Here is a 26,888-nt window from a genome sequence, read left to right as displayed (position 1 = left end):
ATCGATTCGAATCGAATCTCCAGGCCCCTGGAGCTGTGTGACTGCGACACTACCTGCTGCACTACCGTGCCGCCCCGCAACCCTTAAGTGTCTTAGACATTTACAAGTGAAATAAGCATTACTCCAGTCTTTATTTATAATATACATGACTGCATGTAAGTGGGCATTCTGTGGGATTGGAATCAATCACCATCCAAGCCCACTTCAAACATCAGCCGATGACACATTATTGATGCGAGGAAGTCACAGAGCATCCGTTAGATTGGTCAAAAGCCCCCGGTTTTAGCCATTGACATTTCAGACCGCTTTGACACATATGAGCTGTTCTCACCCTCAATGGGTTTGAACTTTCAAATGTGACTTAGATGTGGGAGGTAATAGCTCTGTAATCACCTCTACAATAGGCACTTGCTGACCACCAGTGAAGTAGGGAACAGATTTTATGCTCGTCTGAGCTCAATTGCGGAATGTAGCATATAAATGTACAAATTAAATGGAAGAAAAAACATCACTTCTGTGGTAGCTTGTGAGTCCAGATCTCATGTGAGAGACTGTGCATCGTAGACTGGGACTGAAGCAGATTTGGATTTGCAGAGGTATTTTTTTCAGAGGATGAAAGAAGACAATGTGTAGCTATTCATAGCTCTCTACATCACTCCTCTCCACCACAGCCCATTCTCTGTCTTAGAAAAGGGGACTGAGCTCTTACAGTCAGTTGGACGTGTGTGTGTGTGTGAGCGACAGAGATTTCAATAGCTCCACCATGTGATGAGACCGAGCAGTGAAGTATAGCACCACCTACTGGTGGTCATAAGTCTTTCATTTCATGTGAGGAGTACTTCCAAATCTTTAGCTCATTTGCTGGATCAGAGGAATAACATTCCAGATGATATTAGCAGTGCATATTGGATATGTTTTAAAATTAAAAACAACAAAAGCCTTATTTAGGATAAACATATAATTAATGTGTTGCTGTGTGAAGTACTGGCGCCCCCTCCAGGGTGAATTCCCGTATTGCACCCAATGATTCCAGGTAGACTCTGGACCCACCGCGACCCTGAACTGGATAAGGGTTACAGATAATGAATGAATGAATATAATTTATGAATCCTGCAATGCACTGGTGCCCTGTCCCGGGTGTGGCCCTGCCTTGATGCCCAGTGGTTCTGGGTGGGCTCTGAACCCACTCTGACAGTTAGATAATTAATGAATGAATGAATTCTAATGTCACAGGTTTCAAATTAGTAAAAAAAAAAAAGTTTAAAAAATCTAAGTCATTGTCTCTTTCTCTGTCTGTTGTAGTCATGGACGCAGAGCCCTCCCCATCTCACCTCCAGACAAAGGCGTATGTGCGGCAGCTGCAGGTCATCGACAATCAGAACCTGCTCTTCGAAATGTCCTGCAAGCTGGAGCCCAAAGACATGTAACACGGGGTATCTTCACGTATCCACACCCTCCAAACCCCACCCTCCTCTACATAAACCCCACCCCCTGACCTGCACTTTGACCAGTCTGCAAGCTCCGTTCACTCTGTCTCTGCTGCTCCGTGACAGCTGGACTGCTGGATCAGCTCTTACTCAGTAATGGTGGAGGAATAGCAGGAATTCTTGCTGCTCTTAGTCTGGGCACATGCTGGATTCTGGGAAACATTTAGACAGAGCTGAATGTCACAGAGCACATTTCATATTTAACATTTCCACACGCTCTGTTGATATCTGTCTGCAGCCTTCCATCGTGTTTCGCCAGTGAGCGTAGCTCTGTATTTCTGGGCTACGTCTGCCCACATTTACCTTCTTTCTTTGGCATCTTTAGCTTTTTTGTTCTATCAGTGAGCTCTGTCCAGTTTGCACTGCCATCAAGTGAATCATATTCAGAGCAGATCAGAGCTAATCTTGCCACTTCCTGCGTTTCCTCCAGATGCTTCAGAGGCATGGACTACGCCTCGAATCCACTTCTTTTACCTCGCACCAAAATCCCACTACACCATAAGACAATCTGACCTCTCGGACTTAAACCTGTGCCCTTTTTTTCTTACCCTCCAACTCAGCCAACACAGGCACTTATTGTACCAACCCCTCAGCTCTGTTTCAGACAGACGGTCTCTCAGCCATTCAGTCCCAAATCCAAGACCAGCTCTTTCATGCAGCGTTCTCTGTCAGTGCCTAGGCCCTAGACTTCTCGCGTTACTTATCTGTGCACTAAGAGTCAAGTGCTGAACTCTTTAAATTAAAGCCTGCCGTTAAAAATGCTTTCAGTGGGTTAAAAGCTTCTGGAAACCTGCTCAACATCCAAAGTTTCCTGTTTTCGCTGGAGTAACAGCTTCTGTATTTCTGTATTACTATCATTTTATGGAAATTTCTGTGAGGATTTGTTTGCATTCAGCCATAATACAGTGATGAACTGACTTGATTTAACAAAATTTAAAACCCACAGCGGACAAGAGATCTGTTTACAACACACTTTTTAAATCTGAGTTCACATGTATATTATTACTGTCAGAAACTAACTGGGCAAAGGAAAACATTTTTGACATTCAGTGTAATTCAGTGTATTTTATTTTATTTTTTTTCATTTTAATCTTTGGCTTTTGTCATGAATAATTTAGATTGAAAGAAGCTGAAGCTGTTTGAAAACTGGTGTTTTTAAATTATGTTAAAAATAATTGGAGGCACAAGTTTTTCAACCTGTTAATCTACACTGAATTACATTTAATCCAGTGATTTCCTCCAAAATCCTTAGCGAAGCCATCATAAGCTATAAGGCAACACTGGTCTTGAATGGCCACAGGGACAAACTGACCGCTGCTGCCCACACCGTGTGAAGTGGCTCGTCTTGGATGTGACTCTCTCAGGATTTGTTCCTGGGACAGAGGCTGGTCTGGAAAGCCTCAGTGTACATATGCCGTGTAAATAGCTAAATAAATATGAAGACTCTATTTTATGTATGAGCTACGAGATGGACACTCAAGGAGAATATTTGTTTTGTAAATCTGAGGAAAAAACTGTATGTGTACATTTTAAAAGCTAATATTGAGACTGAGTCTACTGTCCGCAATGAAAAAACTTGTACAGCGTATCCTCTTGGTTTTGTTGCATTGCAGTTTTGATTTGGTTCCTATCCGTAGTGGATGACTTGTACATAACTTCTGATTTTGTTGCATTTCTTTGTTTGTTTGTTTGTTTTGTTTTTGTTATGTTTGGTTTTCTATCTGCGATCGATGAATTGTACAGCATGTACTTGGTTTAGTTGGATTATATTGGTTTCAGTTTTTTTAAAAGCGGGTAAAACTACGATCTCTGGGTGTTGTTTTTGGTTTTTGTACAGAAGTCCGTGTTTACAGTGCGCTCCTCTGAAACTCAGACATGTCCAGTGAGGTGGGGTGGTGGGTGGGACAGAGGGAGGCGCTGCTCCACCCCTTCTCCACCTGAAACAAAAACGCATCTAAAATAAAGCCTCTTCTGATGAAATCATGAGTCAAACTGTGTTTCATAAAAAGATCATTTAGTTGTGAAGCACCTCATGAAACACCCACATTTAGTCTATTTAATCGCTAGGGGGTGCTATTCAGCCATTTACTTCAGTGTCACCATGTGATTGCATGAAAAATCCATCCATCCTCCGGAGTCACCCGGAGGAAACCCACACATTCACTCACACACTCGGCCACTTTTTTTTGAGTCGCCAATCAACCTACCAACGTGTGTTTTTGGACTGTGGGAGGAAACCGGAGCAGCCGGAGGAAACCCACGCAGACACGGAGAACACACCACACTCCTCACAGACAGTCACCCGGATGAAACCCACTCAGACACAGGGAGAACGCACCACACTCCTCACAGACAGTCACCCGGAGGAAACCCACGCAGACACAGGGAGAACACACCACACTCCTCACAGACAGTCACCCGGAGGAAACCCACTCAGACACAGGGAGAACACACCACACTCCTCACAGACAGTCACCCGGAGGAAACCCACGCAGACACAGGGAGAACACACCACACTCCTCACAGACAGTCACCCGGAGGAAACCCACGCAGACACAGGGAGAACACACCACACTCCTCACAGACAGTCACCCGGAGGAAACCCACGCAGACACAGGGAGAACACACCACACTCCTCACAGACAGTCACCCGGAGGAAACCCACGTACACACAGGGAGAACACACCACACTCCTCGCAGACAGTCACCCGGAGCGGGAATTGAACCCACAACTTCCAGGTCCCTGGAGCTGTGTGACTGCACATGAAAAATGTACTTTTTAATCCGTTTGATTTCTGTTCAATAATCCCAGACAGAATAACAATAATTTAAGTAGCACAATGTATCACACACCAGAACAAAAACCACTCGTTCGTTCAACACATTTCTGCATTTATTGTTAATGACAGTAAATTATGCAAGATGAACAAGAGATTCCTTTCAAATCAAACAATTTTCTTTCATTCATGATTGCAACTCAAAGTGAAAAAAAAAAAGGAATGGAGTCAAGTTTTAGTTCATGTAAAATGAGTGTAAAACTCTTACACCGTGAGCAGAACTGAAGTTCCTCTCTGTATACACAAACAAGCAAATCTCATCAAAGGCTACAGCATCTGCGAAGCAAATCGAATGGAATGTAAAATCAAAAAAATCTGATCAGTGTTTCACTGCTCTGATATCACTCAACATTTTTCTTGTCCTGTTCGTCCAGGGAGAAAACGAAGCTTTCACTCTGCCAGTGTTTCTCCTCAGATCCTAACTAGTCCTTCCACCAAAAGCACGGAAAACGGATCGGGTGCTCGCCTGGATAATCCAATTCACCACGAATCTAAAACGAACTCAAAGTCAGTGCTCTTACTCTACATCACACACAACCCCCAGATCCTAATGTACATGATGAATCGTGTTCAGCTGTGTTTTCATGCCTGTACAATGAGCATGGAGCTTGTCTCTGTACCACAACACAGAGCTGACGGTACTATCATAGTGTACCCATGGAAAAATGACATGAGCACAGTTCCATTTTTCAATGGGTACAATTATAATGGAAGTCCAGTTGAAAGTTCCTGATATTTATCCGGCTGACCCAGTCCGTCTCCCCTCCACCGTGTTGTTTCTTTGAGATGCAGTCAACCGCACGAGCGACAAAAACATCCCAAATTTGGCCCATGTTTTAAATAACGCTGCCTTAGGGTCATTCAACCTGAGTGGAGTGATCAAAGGTCCAGAATCTAGAGATATACCAGAGTTACACCGGCACAGCCACCGCAGAGAGCAGAGTAAGAACAGTCACGACACCAGTAAACAGCATGAACAGAGACAAGCTTCACCCACACACACAAAAAAGAGTCCGGCCCAATAGAAATCATGCAATCAATGAAATCCAATATTCAATTATTTCATGGGGGTATACCATGCTCATGTTGTCTGCGAAACAAAACACACAGCTCCCAACATATAAATGCATTTACATTTTCCAGTTATTGATATGATACTCAGTCGTATGTGAATGTGCATAAATATTTTAATGAGTAAAGAGGAGGAAAACAAAAACCTGAGGTAGTTCAGGGGTTGCTCCTAGGCCTAATGTGACTAGAGTAAGAGCGCTCTTTAAGGATGAGTTCCGCTTGCCGCGTTGTGGTGAATAAGATTACACACACCCGCGCGCAGAGGTCGGCTTGGGACGCTCGACTCGGATGGACCCTGGACTGTCACAGTGTTAGGAGTGAGCAGAGTTTCTGAGATGTGCTGCAAACCATTAGAAAACTGCACATACTGCAAACCAATCAAACCCGGAGCAAAGAATAATTTGAGCTCTATTTCCACACATTTAAAAAAAACTCTACTGACATTAACAAAGCCCATTATATATTGTCGCCGAGTGACACACGGTCATATCACTAAAATATTCGTTAAAAGGTCAGATAAAACCCCAGAATTCGTTTTCAATACTGCAATGTAAGAGACTTAACCAAGTGGAAGCAATGGATTGAATGAAATCTTAGAAAGCCATGGACAACTACAGCTATCGTTATTAGATTCGCCCAAACTAATACTGTCCTTCCAAACTGAGAGTTAATACTCAAACAAAAATGGAAACGCCTTCCTGAACATAAATTTACAGACAGTACACCTTCATTCTTATTGCATCCAGAGATTGAGCGCATATCCTTCAGGCTCTACATGTGTTCTTGTATTTTAAAAGAGTCACTGCTGTGTTTAGAAAAGAACCAAATACAGCTGCAACTTTTAAAACCTGGACCGAGCCTTCGATAACTGTCTGTGGTCATCTCAGCAGTGGAACTGAGCTAATTTAACAGGTGAAAAGATCAGATTAAAAGCCGTATCTAATATTATTATTATAATATTCTCCATTGTGAAATGTGACAGAACCCTACTATGTTCTAGAGCTGCAGGAAAAAAAAGCTACTTATTTGTCACCAGCGAAGGCTAAAGTCAGCAGTCGTCACTTCACACTGATCTGAGCTCGTTTTCTCTAGGTTTAAGGTTAGAATTTCAGCCCAGAGAACCACAGACACTGCCCACACATAACGATCTTTTGAATGCACATGTTAATGATGAACTGATACCACAGAGCTGGTAGTTCTCTCAGTAATGACTCACCGGGATCTCATCAGACTGAAGGAAAAGGAAGTGTCTGTGTGTGAAGAAAGTATACAACTGAAAAACAATGTTCTATCTTAAGGCATGCTGTTAAACAGCCTCTGCTGAAGTGACTAAAGCACTGAGCTGGATTAGAGTCACCAGAGGAGGAGGAGGAGGCTCTGGAATGGCACATTAACGGATCTGAATGGCTGATTAGTGCTGGCTAAATTTCCCAAATTGACACATAGAAACAATCTGATACTCTGCCTGGATATTCATTCATTCATTATCTGTAACCCTTATCCAGTTCAGGGTCAAGGTTGGGTCCAGAGCCTACCTGGAAATATTGAGCGCAAGGCGGGAATACACCCTGGAGGGGGCGCCAGTCCTTCACAGGGCAACACACACTCACACCTACGGACACTTTTTGAGTCGCCAATCCACCTACCAACGTGTGTTTTTGGACTGTGGGAGGAAACCGGAGCACCCAGAGGAAACCCACGCAGACACAGGGAGAACACACCAACTCCTCCGCCTGGATATGATCCGTCAATTATCAGGTCCGGTTCTTACTTTAGGGACGGGTGAGGGAAATGTACGAGCCCAGAACTGATATATCCTTATATCAGTAATGATACATACATTATATACATTATGACAGTTTGCATTAGCATTAAATAATCTGCCGTATCAATAAATAAAGTAAAGGTAGTCCCAACCCTACACATGTTAGTTTGATGTTACGTTGTGGTGCAATGGGAGAGGGCTGAGGGAGATTTGACTATTTCACTGAGGGAGTACCAGGTTCGGTCAATAACAGGGTCTTTACTACTTGTAAAACTACAGACACGGCCGATTCGTACTAGATTAAAATCACAGATTTTGTCAACGACGACCTCCCCAGGTCAAACTAATCCAGCTGCAACAGGACTTTTATTGTGGAGAATTTCACAACATGTGTCCTGCACATTACGTTCATTTAAGCTCCATTTTCACCTTCGACACACACAACTACACGTGCTCTCTGCCCACAGCCAAACGCTCATCGGTGTCGGGATGTGGAGAGTGATTTACTTGGCAGGAGATAAACAATATCGTTAGGTTACATCGCTCCACTAATACTGGCCAAAGGAAAGCAAAGTGTCATATGTAAGCAACTCTTAAAAAAGAGAATGTCAAGCTTGAGGAAGTCACACCCTGTTTGCCATTCTTGCTTAAAAACAAAAAACGTAAGCATTAAAGATAAAGAAAATACACAGCTCTGACTCCGCCCTGGTCGTTTTCAGCATGTTTCAAGGGGGATTGTTTGAACCAGAGGAGGATCTGTAATGTACTGTGTAAGGGGTCTGACTGGCTGATTCATACAGGAGAACGAATTTACACAGAGAGTAGATTTGGCTGGAAATGTCACAAAACAATAACATGGCGTACTGAATGACTCAGTGTATAGTAGAAGTATTAGAAGGTGTTATTAGCCAGCCTTGTACTCTACGAAGCAGGGACCTGCAGCTTTATACGGGATTAAAATGCATCTAATCAGCGATCTCTCTCATTGCCATGCCCTACAGTTCCTCTCCTGGTATCACTAATCCAGCTCAAGCTTAAACTGGGCTATTTTCTTTATATTGTTTTTTCTTTTCATTTTTTCCCCCACTGTTAAACATCCCTCCCTTCCCTTCGGCTCATTGCTTAAGCATTTTTAAATACACTGAAGAATATATACAGACACCATCATCTCTTTCATCACTGCCGCTGTACAACCAACCTGGGCTCCATTACGCTGGTCAAAGAAGAGCAGCCATTTTGCTTACACTGTAACAATAATAAAAAAAGGAGAAAAAAAAACACAATAAAATAAAACAAAAGTCTGCCGCTTGCTTCCGTTCTTGTCTTTTCAGGATGGCACCGTGCCCAGGCAGCCCACAGATCACTCCAACGCCAGTGTGCAGAGCTGCTGAGAGGAAGCAGCGTAATGCTTTTTAATTGAGGGCCATTTAAAAAGAAAAAAACAAAAGAGAAAATCAAATACTGTGTGAAACTGAAAACATCCTGGGTCCTACATTATGTGTGCTGTCATGAGGACTAGAGATGGGCAGTCTGTGCCAGGCTTTATTGGCAAAGTATTATGGGATTCTTTTTTCACCCCCTCCCTGTTCCCAGGTACATCCCTTTAACATTTCTTGCAGTCTTTTGGTTGTCCGTAGATGCATGCCTTTAAGGGAAAAACATGTAGGAGCGAGGGATGGCTTGGGTTGAAAGGCATTTCTCTCGCTCTTTCCCACTCTCTTTCTCGTGTTCCTGGGGAGGTTTAGGAGGGCTCAGAGGGCTTCAGTGCTCCCACTTTTGTCTCCAGATCTGTGATCTAAGGAGGAAACACAACAATATTGTTTAGCCTGCTCCTTTATGGCTCACTAAACATCTGGGGTCCTGTAGAAACAAAAAAGTTGCAAGTTAGAAATAATAAAAGGCCATTTTGGCTCATGGCTCCTTGCTAAATCCTTCCTACTATTAAAGGCAGCTATGTACTATGTAGATTTTACATCCAAAAAAAATGACATTCCCAGTCTACCTTCTCCTGCAGGCTGTCTGTCTCTTCCTTGTGGCCGACTTCTGACTCCTCCTGTGCGCGCCGCTGTGCTGTCTCCTTTTTTAGATATTCGATCTCTCTGTACACACAGACATCATTTGGTATCATTTCAAAAGTGTAAGTAGTCACCGAGCCAACAATGTCAATCTCACATCCTAAACCGGAGCCAAAGAATCGGTGACTCACTTCTGCTGGTACTCTTTGATGAGGCGTTTGGCTTTGCTGTATTTGCGCTCCAGTGTCTGGTACTGGGCCTGCGTCTCCTTCAGGTGCTCGTCCACTGCCTGGCACAGACTCTGAGCCTCCATCCAATAACCTTCGAGCTTCTCCATGCGCTCCTTTGTCTCTCGCACTGTCTGTTCAAGCTGAGTTTTTTCCATCCGCCAGCGCAATTTCTCCTGCTCGGCATGAGCCAGCTACAGAGAGAGGGAGAGCGAGAGAGAGAGAGGCAGAGAGAGGGAGAGCGAGAGAGAGAGAGAGCGAGAGAGATTGAGAGAGAGAGAGAGCGAGAGAGCAAGAGAGATTGAGAGAGAGAGAGAGAGCGAGAGAGAGAGGGAGCAAGAGAGACAAAGAGAGGGAGAGAGAGAGCGAGCGAGAGAGACAGAGACAGAACGAGAGGTAGAGTGAGAGCGAGCGAGAGAGAGACAGAGAGAGAGCGAGAGAGAGGGAGCGAGAGAGACAAAGAGAGTGAGAGACAGAGAGAGTGAGAGAGAGAGAGAGCGAGCGAGAGACAGAGAGTGAGCGAGAGAGAGAGAGTGAGAGAGTGAGAGCGAGCGAGAGAGAGAGAGAGAGAGAGAGAGAGAGTGTAAGACTGTGCAAGGGGAGTACACTGTTGTTGAAGACCTTTGATCACCTGTGCACTTTGTAAACTTTGAAATACCAAGAGCTCCCTGATGTCCTTACTTTGCGTTTCAGCTGCTTGATCTCAGCTTGGGTTACAGCATGCTTTATCTGGAGCTGGAGAAAGAATGATGTAGAGAACAGAAAATAAAGAACTAATAGCAAATAAATAATTACATAACACATGTACTTATATAAACTGCATTAGACTTTCACTTTCTTTAAAACGAACCAATCTACTATTGTTTTATTTATTACGTTTTTACATGTTTTTCACTGGACAGTGACAATATACAAATTATAAATAAAAAATGTAATTTATTATTGTATTGAAGTTAAGACTCTTCCCTCAGGCAATTCTTTAATGTTTTCAACAAGGAGTCCCCACGTTTGTACTGCTTTTGATGTACCGCGAGCAGTCTTTTTTCATGCATTTGTTGAGTGGAATCATTACAATTAATCTAGTCAACAACGCTGATGATGTCAGTACACGATGCTGTCAGACGCAGCAGAACTGACCTCTTTAAACTTGTGGGTGAGTTTCTCTGGATCCATCTCCACTGGCGAGAGCATGTCCTCGTTTTCTGCGAGGTCAAACACCTCAATGGCGTTAGGGAACATGGGGCTCATTTCCTCCTCCTCATCTGTGGCATACTCACCCGTCTGAAACAGAAACAGAGACAGAGATAAGACTAAAAAGCCATATTTCCAGTGCACTTTGGCTGCATGTTTCTGTATTTCACCAACACTAACACATTTCACTGCATCTTTTATCTCTTATTCGCAGCATTAAAGATGACAAAGACCCCCTGGCAATCAGCAGTGAGTGGGAGCAGGGCTACATTCCAGAGAATTGTGTTAATTTATTCAGTGCTGTCACCAGTACAAGAGTAATTTCATAATGTTCTGTTGTTTTGCCAAAGAGGAGTGCATGGTAATTTCAAGCCTTTGTAGTTTTGACCTACAACTTCAGAAGGGTGACCAAATAAAGCAACCTGGATACGTGAGTGAAGCTCTTGCACATGGCTCTGTTTTTTATTGTATGCCTTTGTTCCTCCTCCTCGTCCGTGTCTCATTTGTAATCCCGCCCCCTCATTATCTGTTTCAGGTGTCCCTTGTCTGTGTTGTATATTTAAGTTTCTTTGTATGACTCCTTCTTGGTTGGACATTCCACATTCGTTTGTCTGTCTCTGGTCTGTTCCTCATCCTCCTCACTATCAAGTCGGTTTGTGTCTCTGGTCTGTTAGTGTTTCCTTTCCTGCACTTTTGTGGTTTCTGTCTGTAGTCTATTAGCTCTCTCTGTTCAGGTCTCTGTATAAGCTCTCTTTGTCATGGTTTATCTCTTTAGCTATCTCTGTTTAGGTTTAGTCTGTATCTGTCTCTTTAGTCTAGGTCTTTCTGTCCAAGTCTCCCTGTCTACGTCTTTCTTTGTCTACGTATGCTGTTGTGTGATCCAAGTCTGTCGGTCTTTGTTTTGTTATCTTTTGTCTAAATAAAAGTATTGTGTTTTAGCAAGTGTGTCCGCCCCGCATTCCTGACAGCTTGGCACCCTACTGTTATACTGTTTATTTTTCTTGCATGGTTCGGACTCACGTGTGCCATCACGATAGTGTCCTTGCTTATAAACACATTCCACTAACCTTTTCTACTATGGCAAAATACTCCATCCTAATGAAAGGGTGTTCCACCAGAATACTACTAGGTATGAAAAGAATGGCCACTGTAGTCACTACAACTCAACTGAGTTAAATCATGGCAGACAGTGCTCTACACAATTAAAACACCAGTTGAAGGAATATCATGTTGGAAGTGAGCTTTAAAGGAGACTTTAGATTCAATGACAGGGTTTAATGAAGCTGCTTCTGCAGCTCATGGTGTAGACAACATCTAAGGCTCTACATGTTATTTGCCTCCTTTAACTGTACATGTATTTTCCAAATCAGACAAAGATTCAGTCTTTGCTGTGGATGTTGTCCTCAATAGTGACATTTCCCAGGTTGTCCATAAGATGGCAGAGTTTCTGTAGAAACCAAATTTACATCTAAGCAAGCTGGACAGGGTATGTTAATAAACTTGCCAACTGGACACCCACCATCTTGATTAGACTTTGCACCTACAGATGGACTGCCTAACTGGGGTGAGGTAAATTATACAAATTAAATTATTTTTTATTATTATCCTGCTCCAATGTTTCGCACACCCAACCTTAATATACCTCATCTTTTATTTTACGTCCTTTAAAGCCATTTTAAAACCTGCAAAATATGTGATGTATGTTTTGTGCCTGTCCCAGAGTTTACGAGGACCATCACTACGTTTCATACGGAGTGGACCCGCAGTGTTATTATTGACCTCTGCTACAGTAGTCCCACCTGCAGTGATTCCTAAGGCTTTAAACAATAGGCTTCCGCTCCAAAGACATGAGCTCGTGGACTCCTGCGGCAGCACAATGGCTTTCCTCTCTGAGTCACAGCACTGCATCACACACAGGAGGAACCCATCCCTCGGGGCCTGCTGACTGCTTCTGTGTGCCGTTAAGACATTTCTAATGACAGCAGCATAATACCAACCGAAAGCTTAGCTCCACAACATGGCTAAGATTGATAGGGCATGACACGTTTGCTCTCAAGCAGAAAGCTACCAGAACTTTTTGCAGGTATGCAACATAACCAGCAGCTACTGAACCTCACAGAATTAACTACTCACAGATGTTAGGAATTGCATCTCTACTGTGGTCTTGTCTGTACACTGCATTATACGAGATTGCTGCACCTCAGTACAATAAAGTACTATATGAATATACCAAGAATAACAGTGTTTAGTATACTACTGAGGCTGATCTTCCAACATCAGATGCATAGTCATTTCTTGCATACCATTGCTTGCCAGGACTACAATCTGGCCATTAAAAGGAAACAGGAAAAACGCCACATGTTGACTACAATTCTAATATGAAAGCATGTGGACAAAAAGACTGTTCATTGGATTGCTGGTATAATATAGTATAATACTGCCATCTGTATCACGCTACAAACATTGTGCGGCCAAAATCTTGTGGACAATTCACATCTGTTCAAGTGAAGTCCATGCCCCCAAAGATTCTATTGATTTTCATTTTTATAAAATGATTTATTTAAACTGATGGAGGTATGAGTGTGGATATTCCACATTTATTTTCCGAGAGTTGTAAGTCCATCATAGTAAAGTATTGCAGTGTATTAGCACCGTAGAATATGTAGTCAATGCACTGGTCACTCCTACTGGAGTCCAGTAAACTTAACGGCTCTTGAGCTTGACAAAGTGTATTTATCTTTCTGAAGAGTCTGCGCTTGTTTTCTTGCCAACTTCTTATCCAACCTGGTCACATCTGATCCTACATCACTGAATTATTTACCATTTTTCCTTCACACCCAAAAGCTGTCAGGCCTAGAGGAGGAGAACAAGAGGGCTTGGCCAAACAACGTACCATGGCAGATGAAGGTGTGAATACTACCAATAATTCACACCTGTCACTCTATAAAAATACTACAGCAAATTCACCTCCCAGGAAAGTTGTTTAAACCACTGCTAAAAACATACTGTGTCTAAAGTTCTGGTGGAACAAGCTCTGATTGTATTACCCACATGCTATGTACTATACGTCTTAAAATGATAGTTCAGCAAAAAAACAATACCACCTCCTTTAGATTTGCATTAAATTTACAACACAAATTTCAACAATAAGTAATGGAAGCTTGAATCAACTAACTAACTAGAAACATATCATGCAAACTGCACATTTATCTCAAACCAAGTTTATCCTAAACAGGACTGCTTTTATGGTTTGTTATGAATTAAAACAGAAAAATCATTAGCTAAAATCTGTAGCAGTAACCTTCTAAAAGCCAAAATAGAACAGTACAGGAGGTCCACCGGTTACGTCAGTCCCGAGTTACGATGTTTCGTGGTTACGACACATCTCCCATTTACTGTATAAAGCCTTGTTTCGACTGGTTTTGCGTCGTAAACGTCGTAACGTGAACTTCGTGTTTGGTGTGTGCGGCGCGGCGGAAGAATACACGGTTACGAGGCTCGGGACCGAGGAGGATAGGTGTTAGGATAGGATAAGTGCGTACAGTATGTTAATTACGTACAGTATGTACGCATGTTCCGACTTACACCGAAAATCGGTTTACGACGCGACGTAGGAACAAATCAACGTCGTAAGTCGAGGACCCCCTGTAGTATAAACTTGACCTTTTTAATCATATTATAATTTCAGAATGTCACTGTGTTGCTGCGTAAGTTAAAATGTATAATTGTTAGTCAAATATAAAACAAGTTAATAAGTACATTTATAAAAAAAGCAAAAGCTGCAAACATGAATATAGCAGAAACGGTCGCAGAAGGCATAACAACTAAATATAATATCAACTTCTGACTTCTTCCTTTTACAAGGGTATTATATAAAAAATGTCAACAAAATATTGTGTAAGAAATAAGTGTCTTGTACCAGTCTGACCTGAAATTAAATAAATGAATAAATAAATAAAGGGCGGCCTTTGCTTGTGTACTGTACTATGTAGGAACTTGATTAAACATTCAAACTCTTTAATAATAGCTGTCACATGTGGTCATAGTAGCCATGTGTCCTCAATTTTTTCCCTCAGTGATGTGTTCAGGATGTGATGGTTATCCACCAAACAAGGTCTCAGCCTCTTGCTAATGTTCTTGTTTAGTCTGTGTGTGAAAGTGTTCTCAGCTGTGTGTGAAATGTTTACGTAAGCATGCTGAGTTTATGAGCTGACCTCCTCATCCTCCTCCATGTACTGATTATAGCGCTGCTCCATCATTTCCCTCTGCCAGCGCTCCTGTTCCAACGTCTGCTGGATCAGCTGTGCCACTTCGCTCTGCTCACCTGGCTTCTCCCGACCAATGATAAACCTGTAGCAGAAGCACACAACAAAGAACCGGTCAGTTCTGCAAAACAGACACAACTCAGTAAAAAGAAATGTAGAGTATGGCTTCATTCCTTTACCATCGATATCTTGTGATGGACACATTTATAATGTAAAATTTTTATAATGTACAAACATAACTTATATGTACACACCATTTATTACTCTTTATTGCTTTTGTTTTTATCACCAAGATATTAATAATTATCTTATAGTTAAAATATGTTAATGTGTATGTTTAGTTAATCTAGGAACATATCTCTTTGTCCATGAAATCTCAGAAACATATGACAGCTGGTATTTTTTCAGCAACAGTATGCTAATATGATTTCAGCTACTAGGAACGTTTTATTTTAACATATTCTGACAGCCAATTACACTGCAGTAAATGGAAGTATGATCAGCAGTGAGTTTCACTGAGAATGAAAGAAATGCCCTGGTATTGGACTGTTCAGGCAAAGCAGTGCTTCTGCTGTCGCTGGTGATGAATCTAAACCCAAGCTAGGCCATATGTCACGTATGGCCAGGAGTTCATGAGATTTACCGGCTCTCAGTGGGTGGGGAGTGAATGGCAGGGTGCCTGTCCTTATTGTTGCTAAGCAACACACTAACCAGTGGGGTGGGGACGCCTGAACTAGAAGTACACTGAAATGACAGTGGTAGGAGGAAAGAACAGGAGAAGACATCTGCTTACCAGACTCACTCAAATTAGTACATAATTACATACGTGTAAAGTATAGAATCATCCATACTGTACTGTGAGATAAGAAAGAATGAGTTTTGTAAAGTCTAAAACATTTAAAGGCTAAGCACCAGCTCTATGAAAGTCTCAAACAAATAAATACAGTGGAATTTGAGTTCCTACCTTGTGTTTATTGATAGTCAGAAAACATGTTATTTGTTACTAATTCAAGGAATAAGGTTTAAAAGACAGCTGCCCCCCCCCCCCAACGGTGTTCGGAAACTCTAATAGGCGTCTTGCCTGTGACGTAGATGGTGGACAACAACTCTAGAAGTTGCACTTAATTTAATGCAAAATTACGAAAAGGTGTGTTGTTTTTGGCTGCAATCATTCAACGTACAGTAGGACATCTGTGCACAAATGGCCCAAAGATCCCAAAATATCCAGAAAATGGACTAAATTTATGGCATATAAAATATGGGCATGTAAGGAAACCAACGAAAGGTGTTCAAGAGCCTCTGTAACATGGAGGTAAACAGGGTAAGGACACTCACTTCGCCTGTTTTAGTTGGTGTTAGTTAATGTTAGCTTGACTCGCTAAACTCGGGGGCTCAGATTCTACTCGGCTACGTAGCTGCATTACGGAGGTTTATAGTTTCGGATGAATTCGAGTTGGACTTCGATCACATTTACAAGAATAACGGTACCTCTAAATTTGAGTTTAGCTTATTGCTAGGCTATTGTCATGAATAATGTTGGTTATTTAGCTAGATACTGTCATAACAGTCAGTCATAACGGTGTTTTACCGCGGCGTTGTTCAGCTGTTGTCCACCAGTGACGTCACGGTTGCGTTCGGGAATTTTCGTAGCGAGCTCGGGTTTTTCCGTCAATTTAATAAAATTGTCAGTTTTAAAGCAAATTAAGAAGCTATTTTCATTTTAATTCATACTTATATATGTCAGTAACTACAATAATGTGAAATATTCATGGAGGTCCATTAAGTGGTGCTTAGCCTTTAAAAAGTGGGTCACTGTGGTGACAGTTGGGGTGACAAGCAGCAGTAAAATGTGTGTGCTTATATAAGAGATTCCACCAGTGATAACAATGTGTTGCAATAATGACATGTTCAACAATGCAAAATGTTACATGTGTATTTAGAATGCGGGAATAATATTCTAGTGCTAATAAGTGCTTTCATTATTAATGTAAACTTAGAAGTCATTACACAAACAACTCAAAAGCTCTACAAACTTGTCTCTGAATTGTTCTATTAAACACATCCAAACTTGTCCAAACCTGACAGACTGGCTCTCTAACTGACTGACAGACGGACTAATGAATATGCATGAGAAGATACACCCCACTGAACAGTGTTTATCTGACTTCAGCCTGCTTTGTAAACATCTGATAGTGATTGACATACCTCGGGTGTAACAGAACACAACAAGGAAATACACTTTAAAAAGATACTGCAATTTAATCTGCTGAAAAATATATTACATTCTGTCTATCTATATCTGTCACTACAAAAATGAATATGCAAGCAAAGTGTGAACGGTCCTTTGGTGCAAGGACACCAAAATGTGAAATGTGAAAAGCGCATATGCCCGCTCACATATAACACCCCTGCTGATGTGCTAGTGCTAGTTTGCAGCTCCAAAAACAAGCTCAAGGACATGCATAGATATGGGCTGAATAATGGGTCTGCTGTGGGAGGGTGGGAGTAGGCTGGACATTTCTGTAGGAGGGTATTTAAGTCTGTCCTGCATAACGTGGTAGCGCTGCTGGTTTTCACCGCACTGTTTAAGTGAGACAGGTTTTCAATATTTACTTAATTTCTGTGCAAAGTGCTGCAATATGCATAAGCTTCGAAATAATATTTTCATGTTTTATTTTTGTGTTATGAGCATGTGTGTTTAAGTATATATTGATGAATCAATGTAATTATATAATCAAACAACAGCACCCATATTTAAGCATAGTATTATACCATCAAAAGTGTGTTTAATACACTGCAACATAAATACAACTGTAGTATTTGCCCATATTGTGCTGCCCTACGACCAGCTTCTGTGACAACCCTTCATTTGCTCAGTGGCAACCATCTATTTGTTCTCAGTTGCTCAGTAAACAGTTCAGAAATGTATAACTTTGGGGACGTCTGCAGGTCTGGCTTCTAAGACACAGAATCTCTTCATTTAGTTAAATTACAAAGCCTCTTTAAATACATGTACAGTACATGTTTCAAAGCAGATCTATATCACTGTTTTATGCTTAAAATGTCAAATTTAGGGCAGCACGGTGGTTTAGCAGGTAGTGTCGCAGTCACACAGCTCCAGGGGCCTGGAGGTTGTGGGTTTGATTCCCGCTCCGGGTGACTTACTGTGAGGAGTGTGGTGTGTTCTCCCTGTGTCCGCGTTAGTTTCCTCCGGGTGACTGTCTGTGAGGAGTGTGGTGTGTTCTCCCTGTGTCTGCGTTGGTTTCCTCCAGGTGACTGTCTGTGAGGACTTGGTGTGTTCTCCTTGTGTCTGTGTGGGTTTCCTCCGGGTGACTGTCTGTGAGGAGCGTGGTGTGTTCTCCCTGTGTCCGCGTTGGTTTCCTCCGGGTGACTGACTGTGAGGAGTGTGGTGTGTTCTCCCTGTGTCCGCGTTGGTTTCCTCCGGGTGACTGTCTGTGAGGAGTGTGGTGTGTTCTCCCTGTGTCTGCGTTGGTTTCCTCCGGGTGACTGTCTGTGAGGACTTGGTGTGTTCTCCTTGTGTCTGTGTGGGTTTCCTCCGGGTGACTGTCTGTGAGGAGTGTGGTGTGTTCTCCCTGTGTCTGTGTGGGTTTCCTCCGGGTGACTGTCTGTGAGGAGTGTGGTGTGTTCTCCCTGTGTCTGCGTGGGTTTCCTCCGGGTGCTCCGGTTTCCTCCCACAGTCCAAAAACACATGTTGGTAGGTGGATTGGCGACTCAAAAGTGTCCGTAGGTGTGAGTGTGTGTGTTGCCCTGTGAAGGACTGGCGCCCCCTCCAGGGTGTATTCCCACCTTGCACCCAATGATTCCAGGTAGGCTCTGGACCCACCACAACCCTGAACTGGGTAAGCGCTTACAGATAATGAATGAATGAATGTCAAATGTATATCTTGGCTTTACTAGAAAACCAGATCTTGAGTTTGAAATCACATGTCACATGATGGTAGACTCACATTCTTATCTTGTTGAAACCATGTTGAACCACACAAGATTTTGCTTACTTGACAGTGCCGGTGGTGTTCCTCAGGACAGACGCTGCAAAATTTTGAGTCACACCTACTAGACTGGTGCCATCTACCTCCACTATCAGGTCGTTCACCTGGATCCTGGGTCAGGAAAGAAAAGATAAACACTGAGCTAAAATACTAAACAGAATCTGTTAATGCATTTCTGAAATGCCATCTTTACAATGCAAATCAAACTTTCTACTCATTCATAATACAACCATGATAACTGATAAATGATGTTAATATAGAAACATTTCACTGTGTGCTATTGCTGCATTAATTCAGTTAAAGTTAAAATCAGTTAAAGAAATACAGTGACCGTGTTATAAATGATATTCTGGAATGACCTAAAAGATTCTACACCTAAAGTTTAGACAGGAGTCGGCTTAACTAAATGCCTCCTCTAATTCCTGACCATTAAACTGATGAATGTTCTCTGACAGTCTTCTCCTCTCTGTCATAAAATGACTCTGTCAAAGAGCCTCATCTGCAAGCAACTCTGAGCACTGCCTTACTTGCTTGTTTATAAGCGTTCAGATGGGCTGTCAGGATACTCATTACATTGATGGACAGACAGAGGACCTCTAAGGTGCTACTTAAGCAACCAAACATCATAGGTATCTGGTGTTACTTGGGCTGTGTATACGTGCTGGTAATTATACCAAGTGGAAACACAACACGAACTGGAAAAAGAAATAAAAGTGTAAAAAGAACACCTCAAATCTCTCTGCTGTACAAACCTGAGAAAATAGTTTTTTTTTTCCAGACACTCTTCTCTCATGGCACATTTAGTGTCACATCCTGTGACTTCAAGTCCTGTGTTTGGTTTGTTTAGATGCCTTCAGTACGTACTGTGTTCATACATTAAATTAAATGCACCTGAGTCCTTAGTCATTTAGTCTGAGAAAGAGCACTAACAAAGCAATCGCACCAGATTTCACTGTAATTGAACCACAGCTGATATACACATATATATCCATATATATTCTTAGAACTATATACTAAGAGGAAGTATAGCTTGTTTGATTGGAATGTTGAACTGTTTCTTTTAAAGGAATTCTACAAGTAGAACTGGAAGTTGATAAATTGTAAAATGCTCTTTCAAAACAATCAGAAGTGCTCTGTAAATTATATGTAGATGTTTTTTATCATTACAGCTAAATACTAATACTGAAGTACTAATACTGAGAAAGGTAATGTCTATAACTAATCACAGATTGTGGTTGTGGGATGTCAGAATCAGGGTGAAAATATTCTGTTAAATAACTAGGAAAAATAAAGGGGCCATGGGTAAACACTGGCATCATGTCCCAAAGCTGCCTAAAAGCACATGACCTCTCGTTGACCTCTTATCCTATTGTGAGAACTCTCTTCTATTGGTCTCCTACGGTCTCAGGCTTAAACTACTTCTATTAGATTATCTCAGATTTATGGCAAAAAAAACTGATATTGGCACCAAAACAAACTTTCAAATAAAATTTACTTGTGTTGAAATCAGGTTGAATTTATCCGTCCATTAAAATCCCCCTTGTCTATGAAGGTCATATAAAGTATGTGTCTAGGTGGTTTATTCTTTTGCTTGCTGGGGTACTTTGATCTCTTGTAGCAGAACAGAGGTTGGAAACAGGTTCTCAGTTAAGTATGAGCGTAGCAGTAAACAAACTGAAACAGGCCTTCTTCACCTCTTGACTCAAACAGGTTCAGTAGCTGCCGTGCTATATTTATTACACTAGCATTTTCTACAGCAGTGACGTTTTTGTAGATTTTTTTTTAAATCATTCACACAATTTTCACCTTTATATAAAATGTAGTCATTTTTGGCATGTTTCTGCATCCAATTTTTCTAAGGTTTAATCTGATAAAAAGACGCTAAACCTAATACTAGAAAATTAATCCACTCTGTGTCATTCAGGGAACACCCCATGGCAGTTCATTCCAGTCACATTAGACTAGACTCCTATTTACTTTTAAAAAACAAATGACAACCTCATTGTTATGCCTTCACCAACAAGGAGTAGCCCTTTTTACTAAAGTGTGGAACTTTACCTACAACAACTGCAGCTACAAGTGTTATGTCAAATCCCTCCATATTTCATCCATTCAATTTAAAATGTCCTGCCAAGTACAGTTTTAAAGAAGCAGCTGAGATGTATTGTCCCCCTCAGGAATAATGTACTGTCCAATGCAACATTTTTGAACCTTCAGTGACCTGCTCATACTAAATCATTTATAAATTCTAATATAATGCAGCCACCAGCTCAAATAACATTCACAGGTTGAACACAGGGAACCCCCTATTACATAAAAGCCTCACAGCTAATTCATCAAAATCCTTTCCAGTCAGTTTCATCCAAATTCTACTTGGCTGTAGCCAAATCCATTCAAATCCCATTTACTTCACTTCAGACATTTTCTGACCTTCCGTCCCGGTGAGCAGCTCCTCCCTCTGTGACTGTTTTGACGAAAATTCCAAGTTTTTCCAGGCCCATGTCTGCTCCGGCGCCCATGCCGATTATACTGATTCCCAACCCATCTCCATCTGAAAAGGCAAGACCAAAGAGAGGCGAATACTCCCTTTTTAAATTTACTCAGATGCTTTAATGGCGTGGTTTCTCAATGTTGTATAAATATTTTTTACATAAGGTGTGAGCTATTAGAATGACCTTTCCATGAGAACTCTTTAATGATGACTGAAATCAAGGCCTTATTAATTACAAAAATTACTTTGAGACATATTGGTATTAGCCTTTTATTATGTAATTGCAGTATAATATATAATAATGATAGTTCCTAAACACACAAGCTAGGGGAAAATGCTAAATGTTTTGTAAGGACTGTGCAGGATGCAGTAATGTAATACCTTTTTCCAGTTCCACAGGGAAAAGATCCAGCCTCTCCACTCTCTTTTCCAGCTCATACTCTGCTGATGCTGCCATGGGGTCGACATCATCATTACGCCGATCGTAGTCCTCATTGGAGTACGTAGTGAACACCTGGAAGAGTTCAAAAGAAGAGATAAAAGGATAAACATCAGGACTGGAATCTTATTTCCTTAACCGAAACAAATCCTGAGCTTGGTGAAAAATTGATCTCATATGGAGTGTATCTGATTAAACTTAATTTGGTTACAGTAGGTGGTGGCACCGTGGCGCAGCAGGTGGCGTCGCAGTCACACAGCTCCAGGGTCCTGGAGGTTGTGGGTTTGCTTCCCGCTCTGGGTGACTGTCTATGAGGAGTGTGGTGTGTTCTCCCTGTGTCTGCGTGGGTTTCCTCCGTGTGACTGTCTGTGAGGAGTTGGTGTGTTCTCCCTGTGTCTGCGTGGGTTTCCTCCGTGTGACTGTCTGTGAGGAGTTGGTGTGTTTTCCCTATGTCTACGTGGGTTTCTTCTGGGTGCTCCGATTTCCTCCCACAGTCAAACACACGTTGGTAGGTGGATTGGCGACTCAAAACTGTCCGTAGGTGTGAGTGAATGTGTGTTTGTGTGTCTGTGTTGCCCTGTGAAGGACTGGCGCCCCCTCCAGGGTGTATTCCTGCCTTGCGCCCAATGATTCCAGGTAGGCTCTGGACCCACCGCGACCCTGAACTGGATAAGCGCTTACAGATAATGAATGAATGAATGAATGGTTACAGTAGACAAGATTCTCATATATTATTTGAGACCTCACTAGATTTGATTATGACATTTCAAGAAATTATTGACTGCACCATGAAACCCCAATTCTAATTCAGCTGATTCATTCACTTTTGTGAAATTTTGCATTAGAGTTTTAATGCATTTATAATTAGGAAATAGCCTCAGAATCTTATTTGATCAATGCAAGTTATTCAATAACTTTATATTACAGTAGTCCAAAAGCAGATAAAAATTATTCTACCACAATGAAGGCAGTTAACCTGCCAGTGTCATGTTGATGCATATGAATGCATTTGTGCATTTTTACACATTTAGTACAGAGGTGAAGCTATTTCAAATGGCATGTAGGGCACAGAGTAAGATAGCTTGGGGTATCACATCTGGTCCATGTGATCACCTTCTTGCAATTTTCCTAACTTACTCTTAGTTTAGCTTACACTTAGTTTAATGCCAGATTCAAGAAGACTACAAACCCCAGAATGCTCTCTGACTTGAAACAAATTCTTCCTGTTCAAGATACTGACCAAGACAGAGCACCAAAAAAGACAGTCAACAGACAGAGCTGACATTGTATTCCATGGCTACTCTCTGGATGTAAATGGAAGAGAGCAGTCTTCAAATCAACCTAATCTGAATAGCCACTCTCCATGACAGTAAGTTCAATCTTTGAAAGCAATGAACAGAGACCACTGAGTGGTTGGTGTATGTGTGTGTGTGTTTGTTGCTTGGTTGCAATGACAAAAGCCTTGTTGCTAGAGAGAATGCAAGCTTTATTCTAAAGTAGACTACAGTAGAGCAGACTAATTTTCATTTCATTCATTCATTCATTATCTGTAAGCGCTTATCCAGTTCAGGGTCGCGGTGGGTCCGGAGCCTACCTGGAATCAAGCAAGGCAGGAACACACCCTGGAGGGGGCGACACACACATTCTCTCACACATCTATGGACACTTTTGAGTCACCAATCTTCCTACCAATGTGTGTTTTTGGACCACAGAAACCGGAGCACCCAGAGGACACCCAAGCGGACACAGGGAGAACACACTAAACTCCTCACAGACAGTCACTCGGAGGAAACCCACGCAGACACAGAGAGAACACACCACACTCCTCACAGTCAGTCACCCGGAGGAAACCCATGCAGACACAGGGAGAACACACCACACTCCTCACAGACAGTCACCCGGAGGAAACCCACACAGACACAGGGAGAACACACCACACTCCTCAAAGACAGTCATCCAGAGCAGGACTAGAACACACAAACATCCAGGTCCCTGGAACTGTGTGACTGCGACACTAACTGCTGCCCCACCGTGCTACCCATTTTCAATTCAAAACAAGCTTATTCTGCATCTCAGACACCTCACTGGCAGAAGAACAAATCATTTTGCTGCCTGACAAAAAAAGTTTCATAAAATACATTTTGTTCATCTGTTTAGTCAATCTGCACAGGTTATCACTGGTTAAACACAATCATAATCAAGACAGCCACAAGATCCCACAAATGTAAATATCGTTTGATCAAAAATAATGAAGACAAATATATTAAGGTTTATCAAAACCAAGGTATGTGGAAGTATAACTCCAAAGCTTATCATTCAGTCTTACCCACAGTAGTAGTATACAGGACACGAATAATAAAAGAAGAGGGCATAACTGAAAAAATAATTAAGAAATGGTGCCTGGAGAGGTAAGTTCACCTACAGGTCAGAGAAATAGTTCACACAGTTCATATTAAAAGACTTGATTTATAATACAGTAAGTCAATGCAGTATAATGTGAAGGCCAAGTCCGCAGTTATCCACTCACTGAGAGAAACTCCTTAAATATGTATCATTCCTAGAAACCATCAACCTTAGGAAAGGAAAGATCCAGTACCAGTTTTTTTCCCTCATCATAAACCTCATGACCAATATCTCCACAGGTGATATTAAAAAGTGCACAATTTGCATATATTATATTAAAAGAGTAATGTCAGTCTTTTACAGAATGAGCATTTCATTTGAAGGTCTTTGGGACCCCTATAATATGATACGTCTATACGCCTGCCTCGCATGCATGATAGGCACGGAGCAGCTTGAACACCTCATCCATCTCAGAGAACACTTCGAATAGTGCTTACAGAGAAGCTTAAGTGCCAGTTCAAACAGCAAAATGTTCCACTCATCATATTCCATTACAGAAATACAGTGTCCACTGCACACTCTAACAGACATGAATCTAAACGCATGTTGGGCTGGGGTCATAACAACAGATTTTTATTATATTTACATAGTTATTACATTATATAATATGCACAAAGCAAAACCCTGTATTGGGACTATGCCCCTCTCTTCAGTTCAGGCAGTGTTGACATGTAAGGAAATAAAAAGGTATTACAAAACCTGAAAATCTGATTGTAAAATGTTTAAAAATGTTTATATATATATCACCCTCTTTCTTCTTCCATTATGCCACTAGTATTTCATAAGTCATGAAGGCAGAGGATTCCACATCACATCAATTTAAAAGAGTTTATCAGTCTCTCGGCTGCTGTTCAAACAAATCCTAATTTTGCTGCTTCACTTTCTATACTTTCTGCTTTTATCTCAGTCTCTTTCTCTTTGTTGATGCCCTCTTTAGGTCTTTCTCTCTGACGTTTTGATTTAATAATCCTGTTTGCTTAGGTTTTTTGTTACTATACCAATACATTATTAATTCATCCATTCATTATCTGTAACCGCTTATCCAGTTCAGGGTCGCGGTGGGTCCAGAGCCTACCTGGAATCATTGGCCGCAAGGTGGAAATACACCCTGGAGGGGGCGCCAGTCCCCTCACACATTCACACCTATGGACACTTTTTGAGTCGCCAATCCACCTACCAACGTGTGTTTTTGGACTGTGGGAGGAAACCGGAGCACCCGGAGGAAACCCACGCAGACACAGGGAGAACACACCAACTCCTTACAGACAGTCACCCGGAGGAAACCCACGCAGACACAGGGAGAACACACCAACTCCTCACAGACAGTCACTGGGAGTGGGAATCGAACCCACAACCTCCGTGTGACTGCGACAATACCAGCTGCACCACCGTGCCGCCACCAATACATTAGTAATAGTTAATATATTCCAGACCATTGGCGACATTCTTAAACAAAATCTTCAGCATGAAAACACATAATTGGAATTGGACAATAACTGTAGGGTGAACAGACGTCCTCTTTTACCCGTACATGTCCTCTTTTTTTTAGAAATGTCCGGGCGGAATTTCACAAACGTCCGGGATTTTGTTTTTCTAGAGTTTACATAGAATTTCAAGAAGCGTTTCGTTCACAAACTATCACGCCCTCCCCTACTCCGATTGGTTCACTTGAATGAGAAGGAGTGAAGTAGCCTCAGATCTTCTGATTGGACGGTCTGACTGTAGAGCTACCGTTATTGGTCGATAACCTTCTCTGTAAACATTTAATTGGTCAGTCTGCATGTGAGTAGTCCTTGTTTACGTCAGGCAAAGCTCATGTACCCCCCCCTGCCCACAATAAGACTGTCTACAATGAATGCCATCCATTTATACACCAGGACCTAAAATACTTCATAACATAAATGGGTTAAAATGGATAACACATTAATGTGAAAATTACGACATCATTCATTGAATAATGTTAAAATTAAATGGAGAATTTTTTAGCAGGTAAATCAACACACTCAGTCTCATGGTCTCATTCTCTTCAGGTCATCCTTCTCTTTCTATTTTCTCCACTACCAAACACACTAACAAATGTGTGTGTGTGTGTGCAGTGTGCAGAAGAGCAGCAGCAGGCAAAGGCATCGCCCCTCACAGTGAACGCCATCGCCCTGATCACATGATCTGTTTCTGTGGCAACCAGCAGGCTTTGCGATTGTGATTTTGCCATTTCTATCTATCACTCTCTACCCCCTCTCTCCCCCACTTCCTTCCCCTTCTCTCGTTCTCTTTTTTTTTCTATCTTAGTCTCTCCCTCTTGGCATTCATAAAAGTACAGGGGGAGGGGGAAATCCGTCAAGTGTCAGCATCACAATATCATACTTCTATATCTAAGAATGCTTTGTACACCGAGGACAACCCACACATGCTCTCTCTCGCACACACACTCTCTCTCTCTCTCTCTCTCTCACTCACACACATTAATATGTAAAGAACATTATCATTCGTATCTCTAATCCTCTCAAACACAGCCCCCTACATTCTGCACAGTTCTGCAGATGCTCTTTTTGGCTGATACGGCAGATAACTTGAGCTGATATTCAGATTTTCCAAAAGCACTCACAAGGAATGTCTATTTGGTCACTGCGTTTACTATTTTGGCACTACACACACATTCTACGCCAGTATATACAGGCCAAGGTGTC

General features: G+C 41.8%; 2 protein-coding genes across 4 annotated transcripts in view; one reads left to right on the top strand and one right to left on the bottom strand.

Annotated features, from left to right (window-relative positions):
• Positions 1-3,457, top strand: part of LOC136686025 (rap guanine nucleotide exchange factor-like 1) — a 56,333-nt gene extending 52,876 nt beyond the window's left edge. For all 3 annotated transcript variants that reach the window (XM_066659498.1, XM_066659499.1, XM_066659497.1), the window contains one exon: positions 1,303-3,457. In XM_066659498.1, coding sequence (XP_066515595.1) covers positions 1,303-1,427 — 125 coding nt within the window. In that variant the 3' untranslated portion in view covers positions 1,428-3,457. The remainder of the gene's footprint in view (positions 1-1,302) is intronic.
• A 925-nt stretch (positions 3,458-4,382) lies between these two features.
• Positions 4,383-26,888, bottom strand: part of LOC136686023 (neurabin-2-like) — a 53,702-nt gene continuing 31,196 nt past the window's right edge. The window contains exons 3-11 of the mRNA XM_066659496.1: positions 21,741-21,873; positions 21,299-21,419; positions 18,875-18,979; positions 14,808-14,943; positions 10,540-10,683; positions 10,084-10,137; positions 9,367-9,596; positions 9,163-9,259; positions 4,383-8,955 (exon numbers count right to left, since the gene is read on the bottom strand). Coding sequence (XP_066515593.1) covers positions 8,902-8,955; positions 9,163-9,259; positions 9,367-9,596; positions 10,084-10,137; positions 10,540-10,683; positions 14,808-14,943; positions 18,875-18,979; positions 21,299-21,419; positions 21,741-21,873 — 1,074 coding nt within the window. The 3' untranslated portion in view covers positions 4,383-8,901. The remainder of the gene's footprint in view (positions 8,956-9,162; positions 9,260-9,366; positions 9,597-10,083; positions 10,138-10,539; positions 10,684-14,807; positions 14,944-18,874; positions 18,980-21,298; positions 21,420-21,740; positions 21,874-26,888) is intronic.

This window comes from Hoplias malabaricus, unplaced genomic scaffold (genome assembly GCF_029633855.1).
Source record: "Hoplias malabaricus isolate fHopMal1 unplaced genomic scaffold, fHopMal1.hap1 H_2, whole genome shotgun sequence".
NCBI lineage: Eukaryota > Metazoa > Chordata > Actinopteri > Characiformes > Erythrinidae > Hoplias > Hoplias malabaricus.
This window is presented reverse-complemented; position numbering and strand designations above follow the sequence as displayed.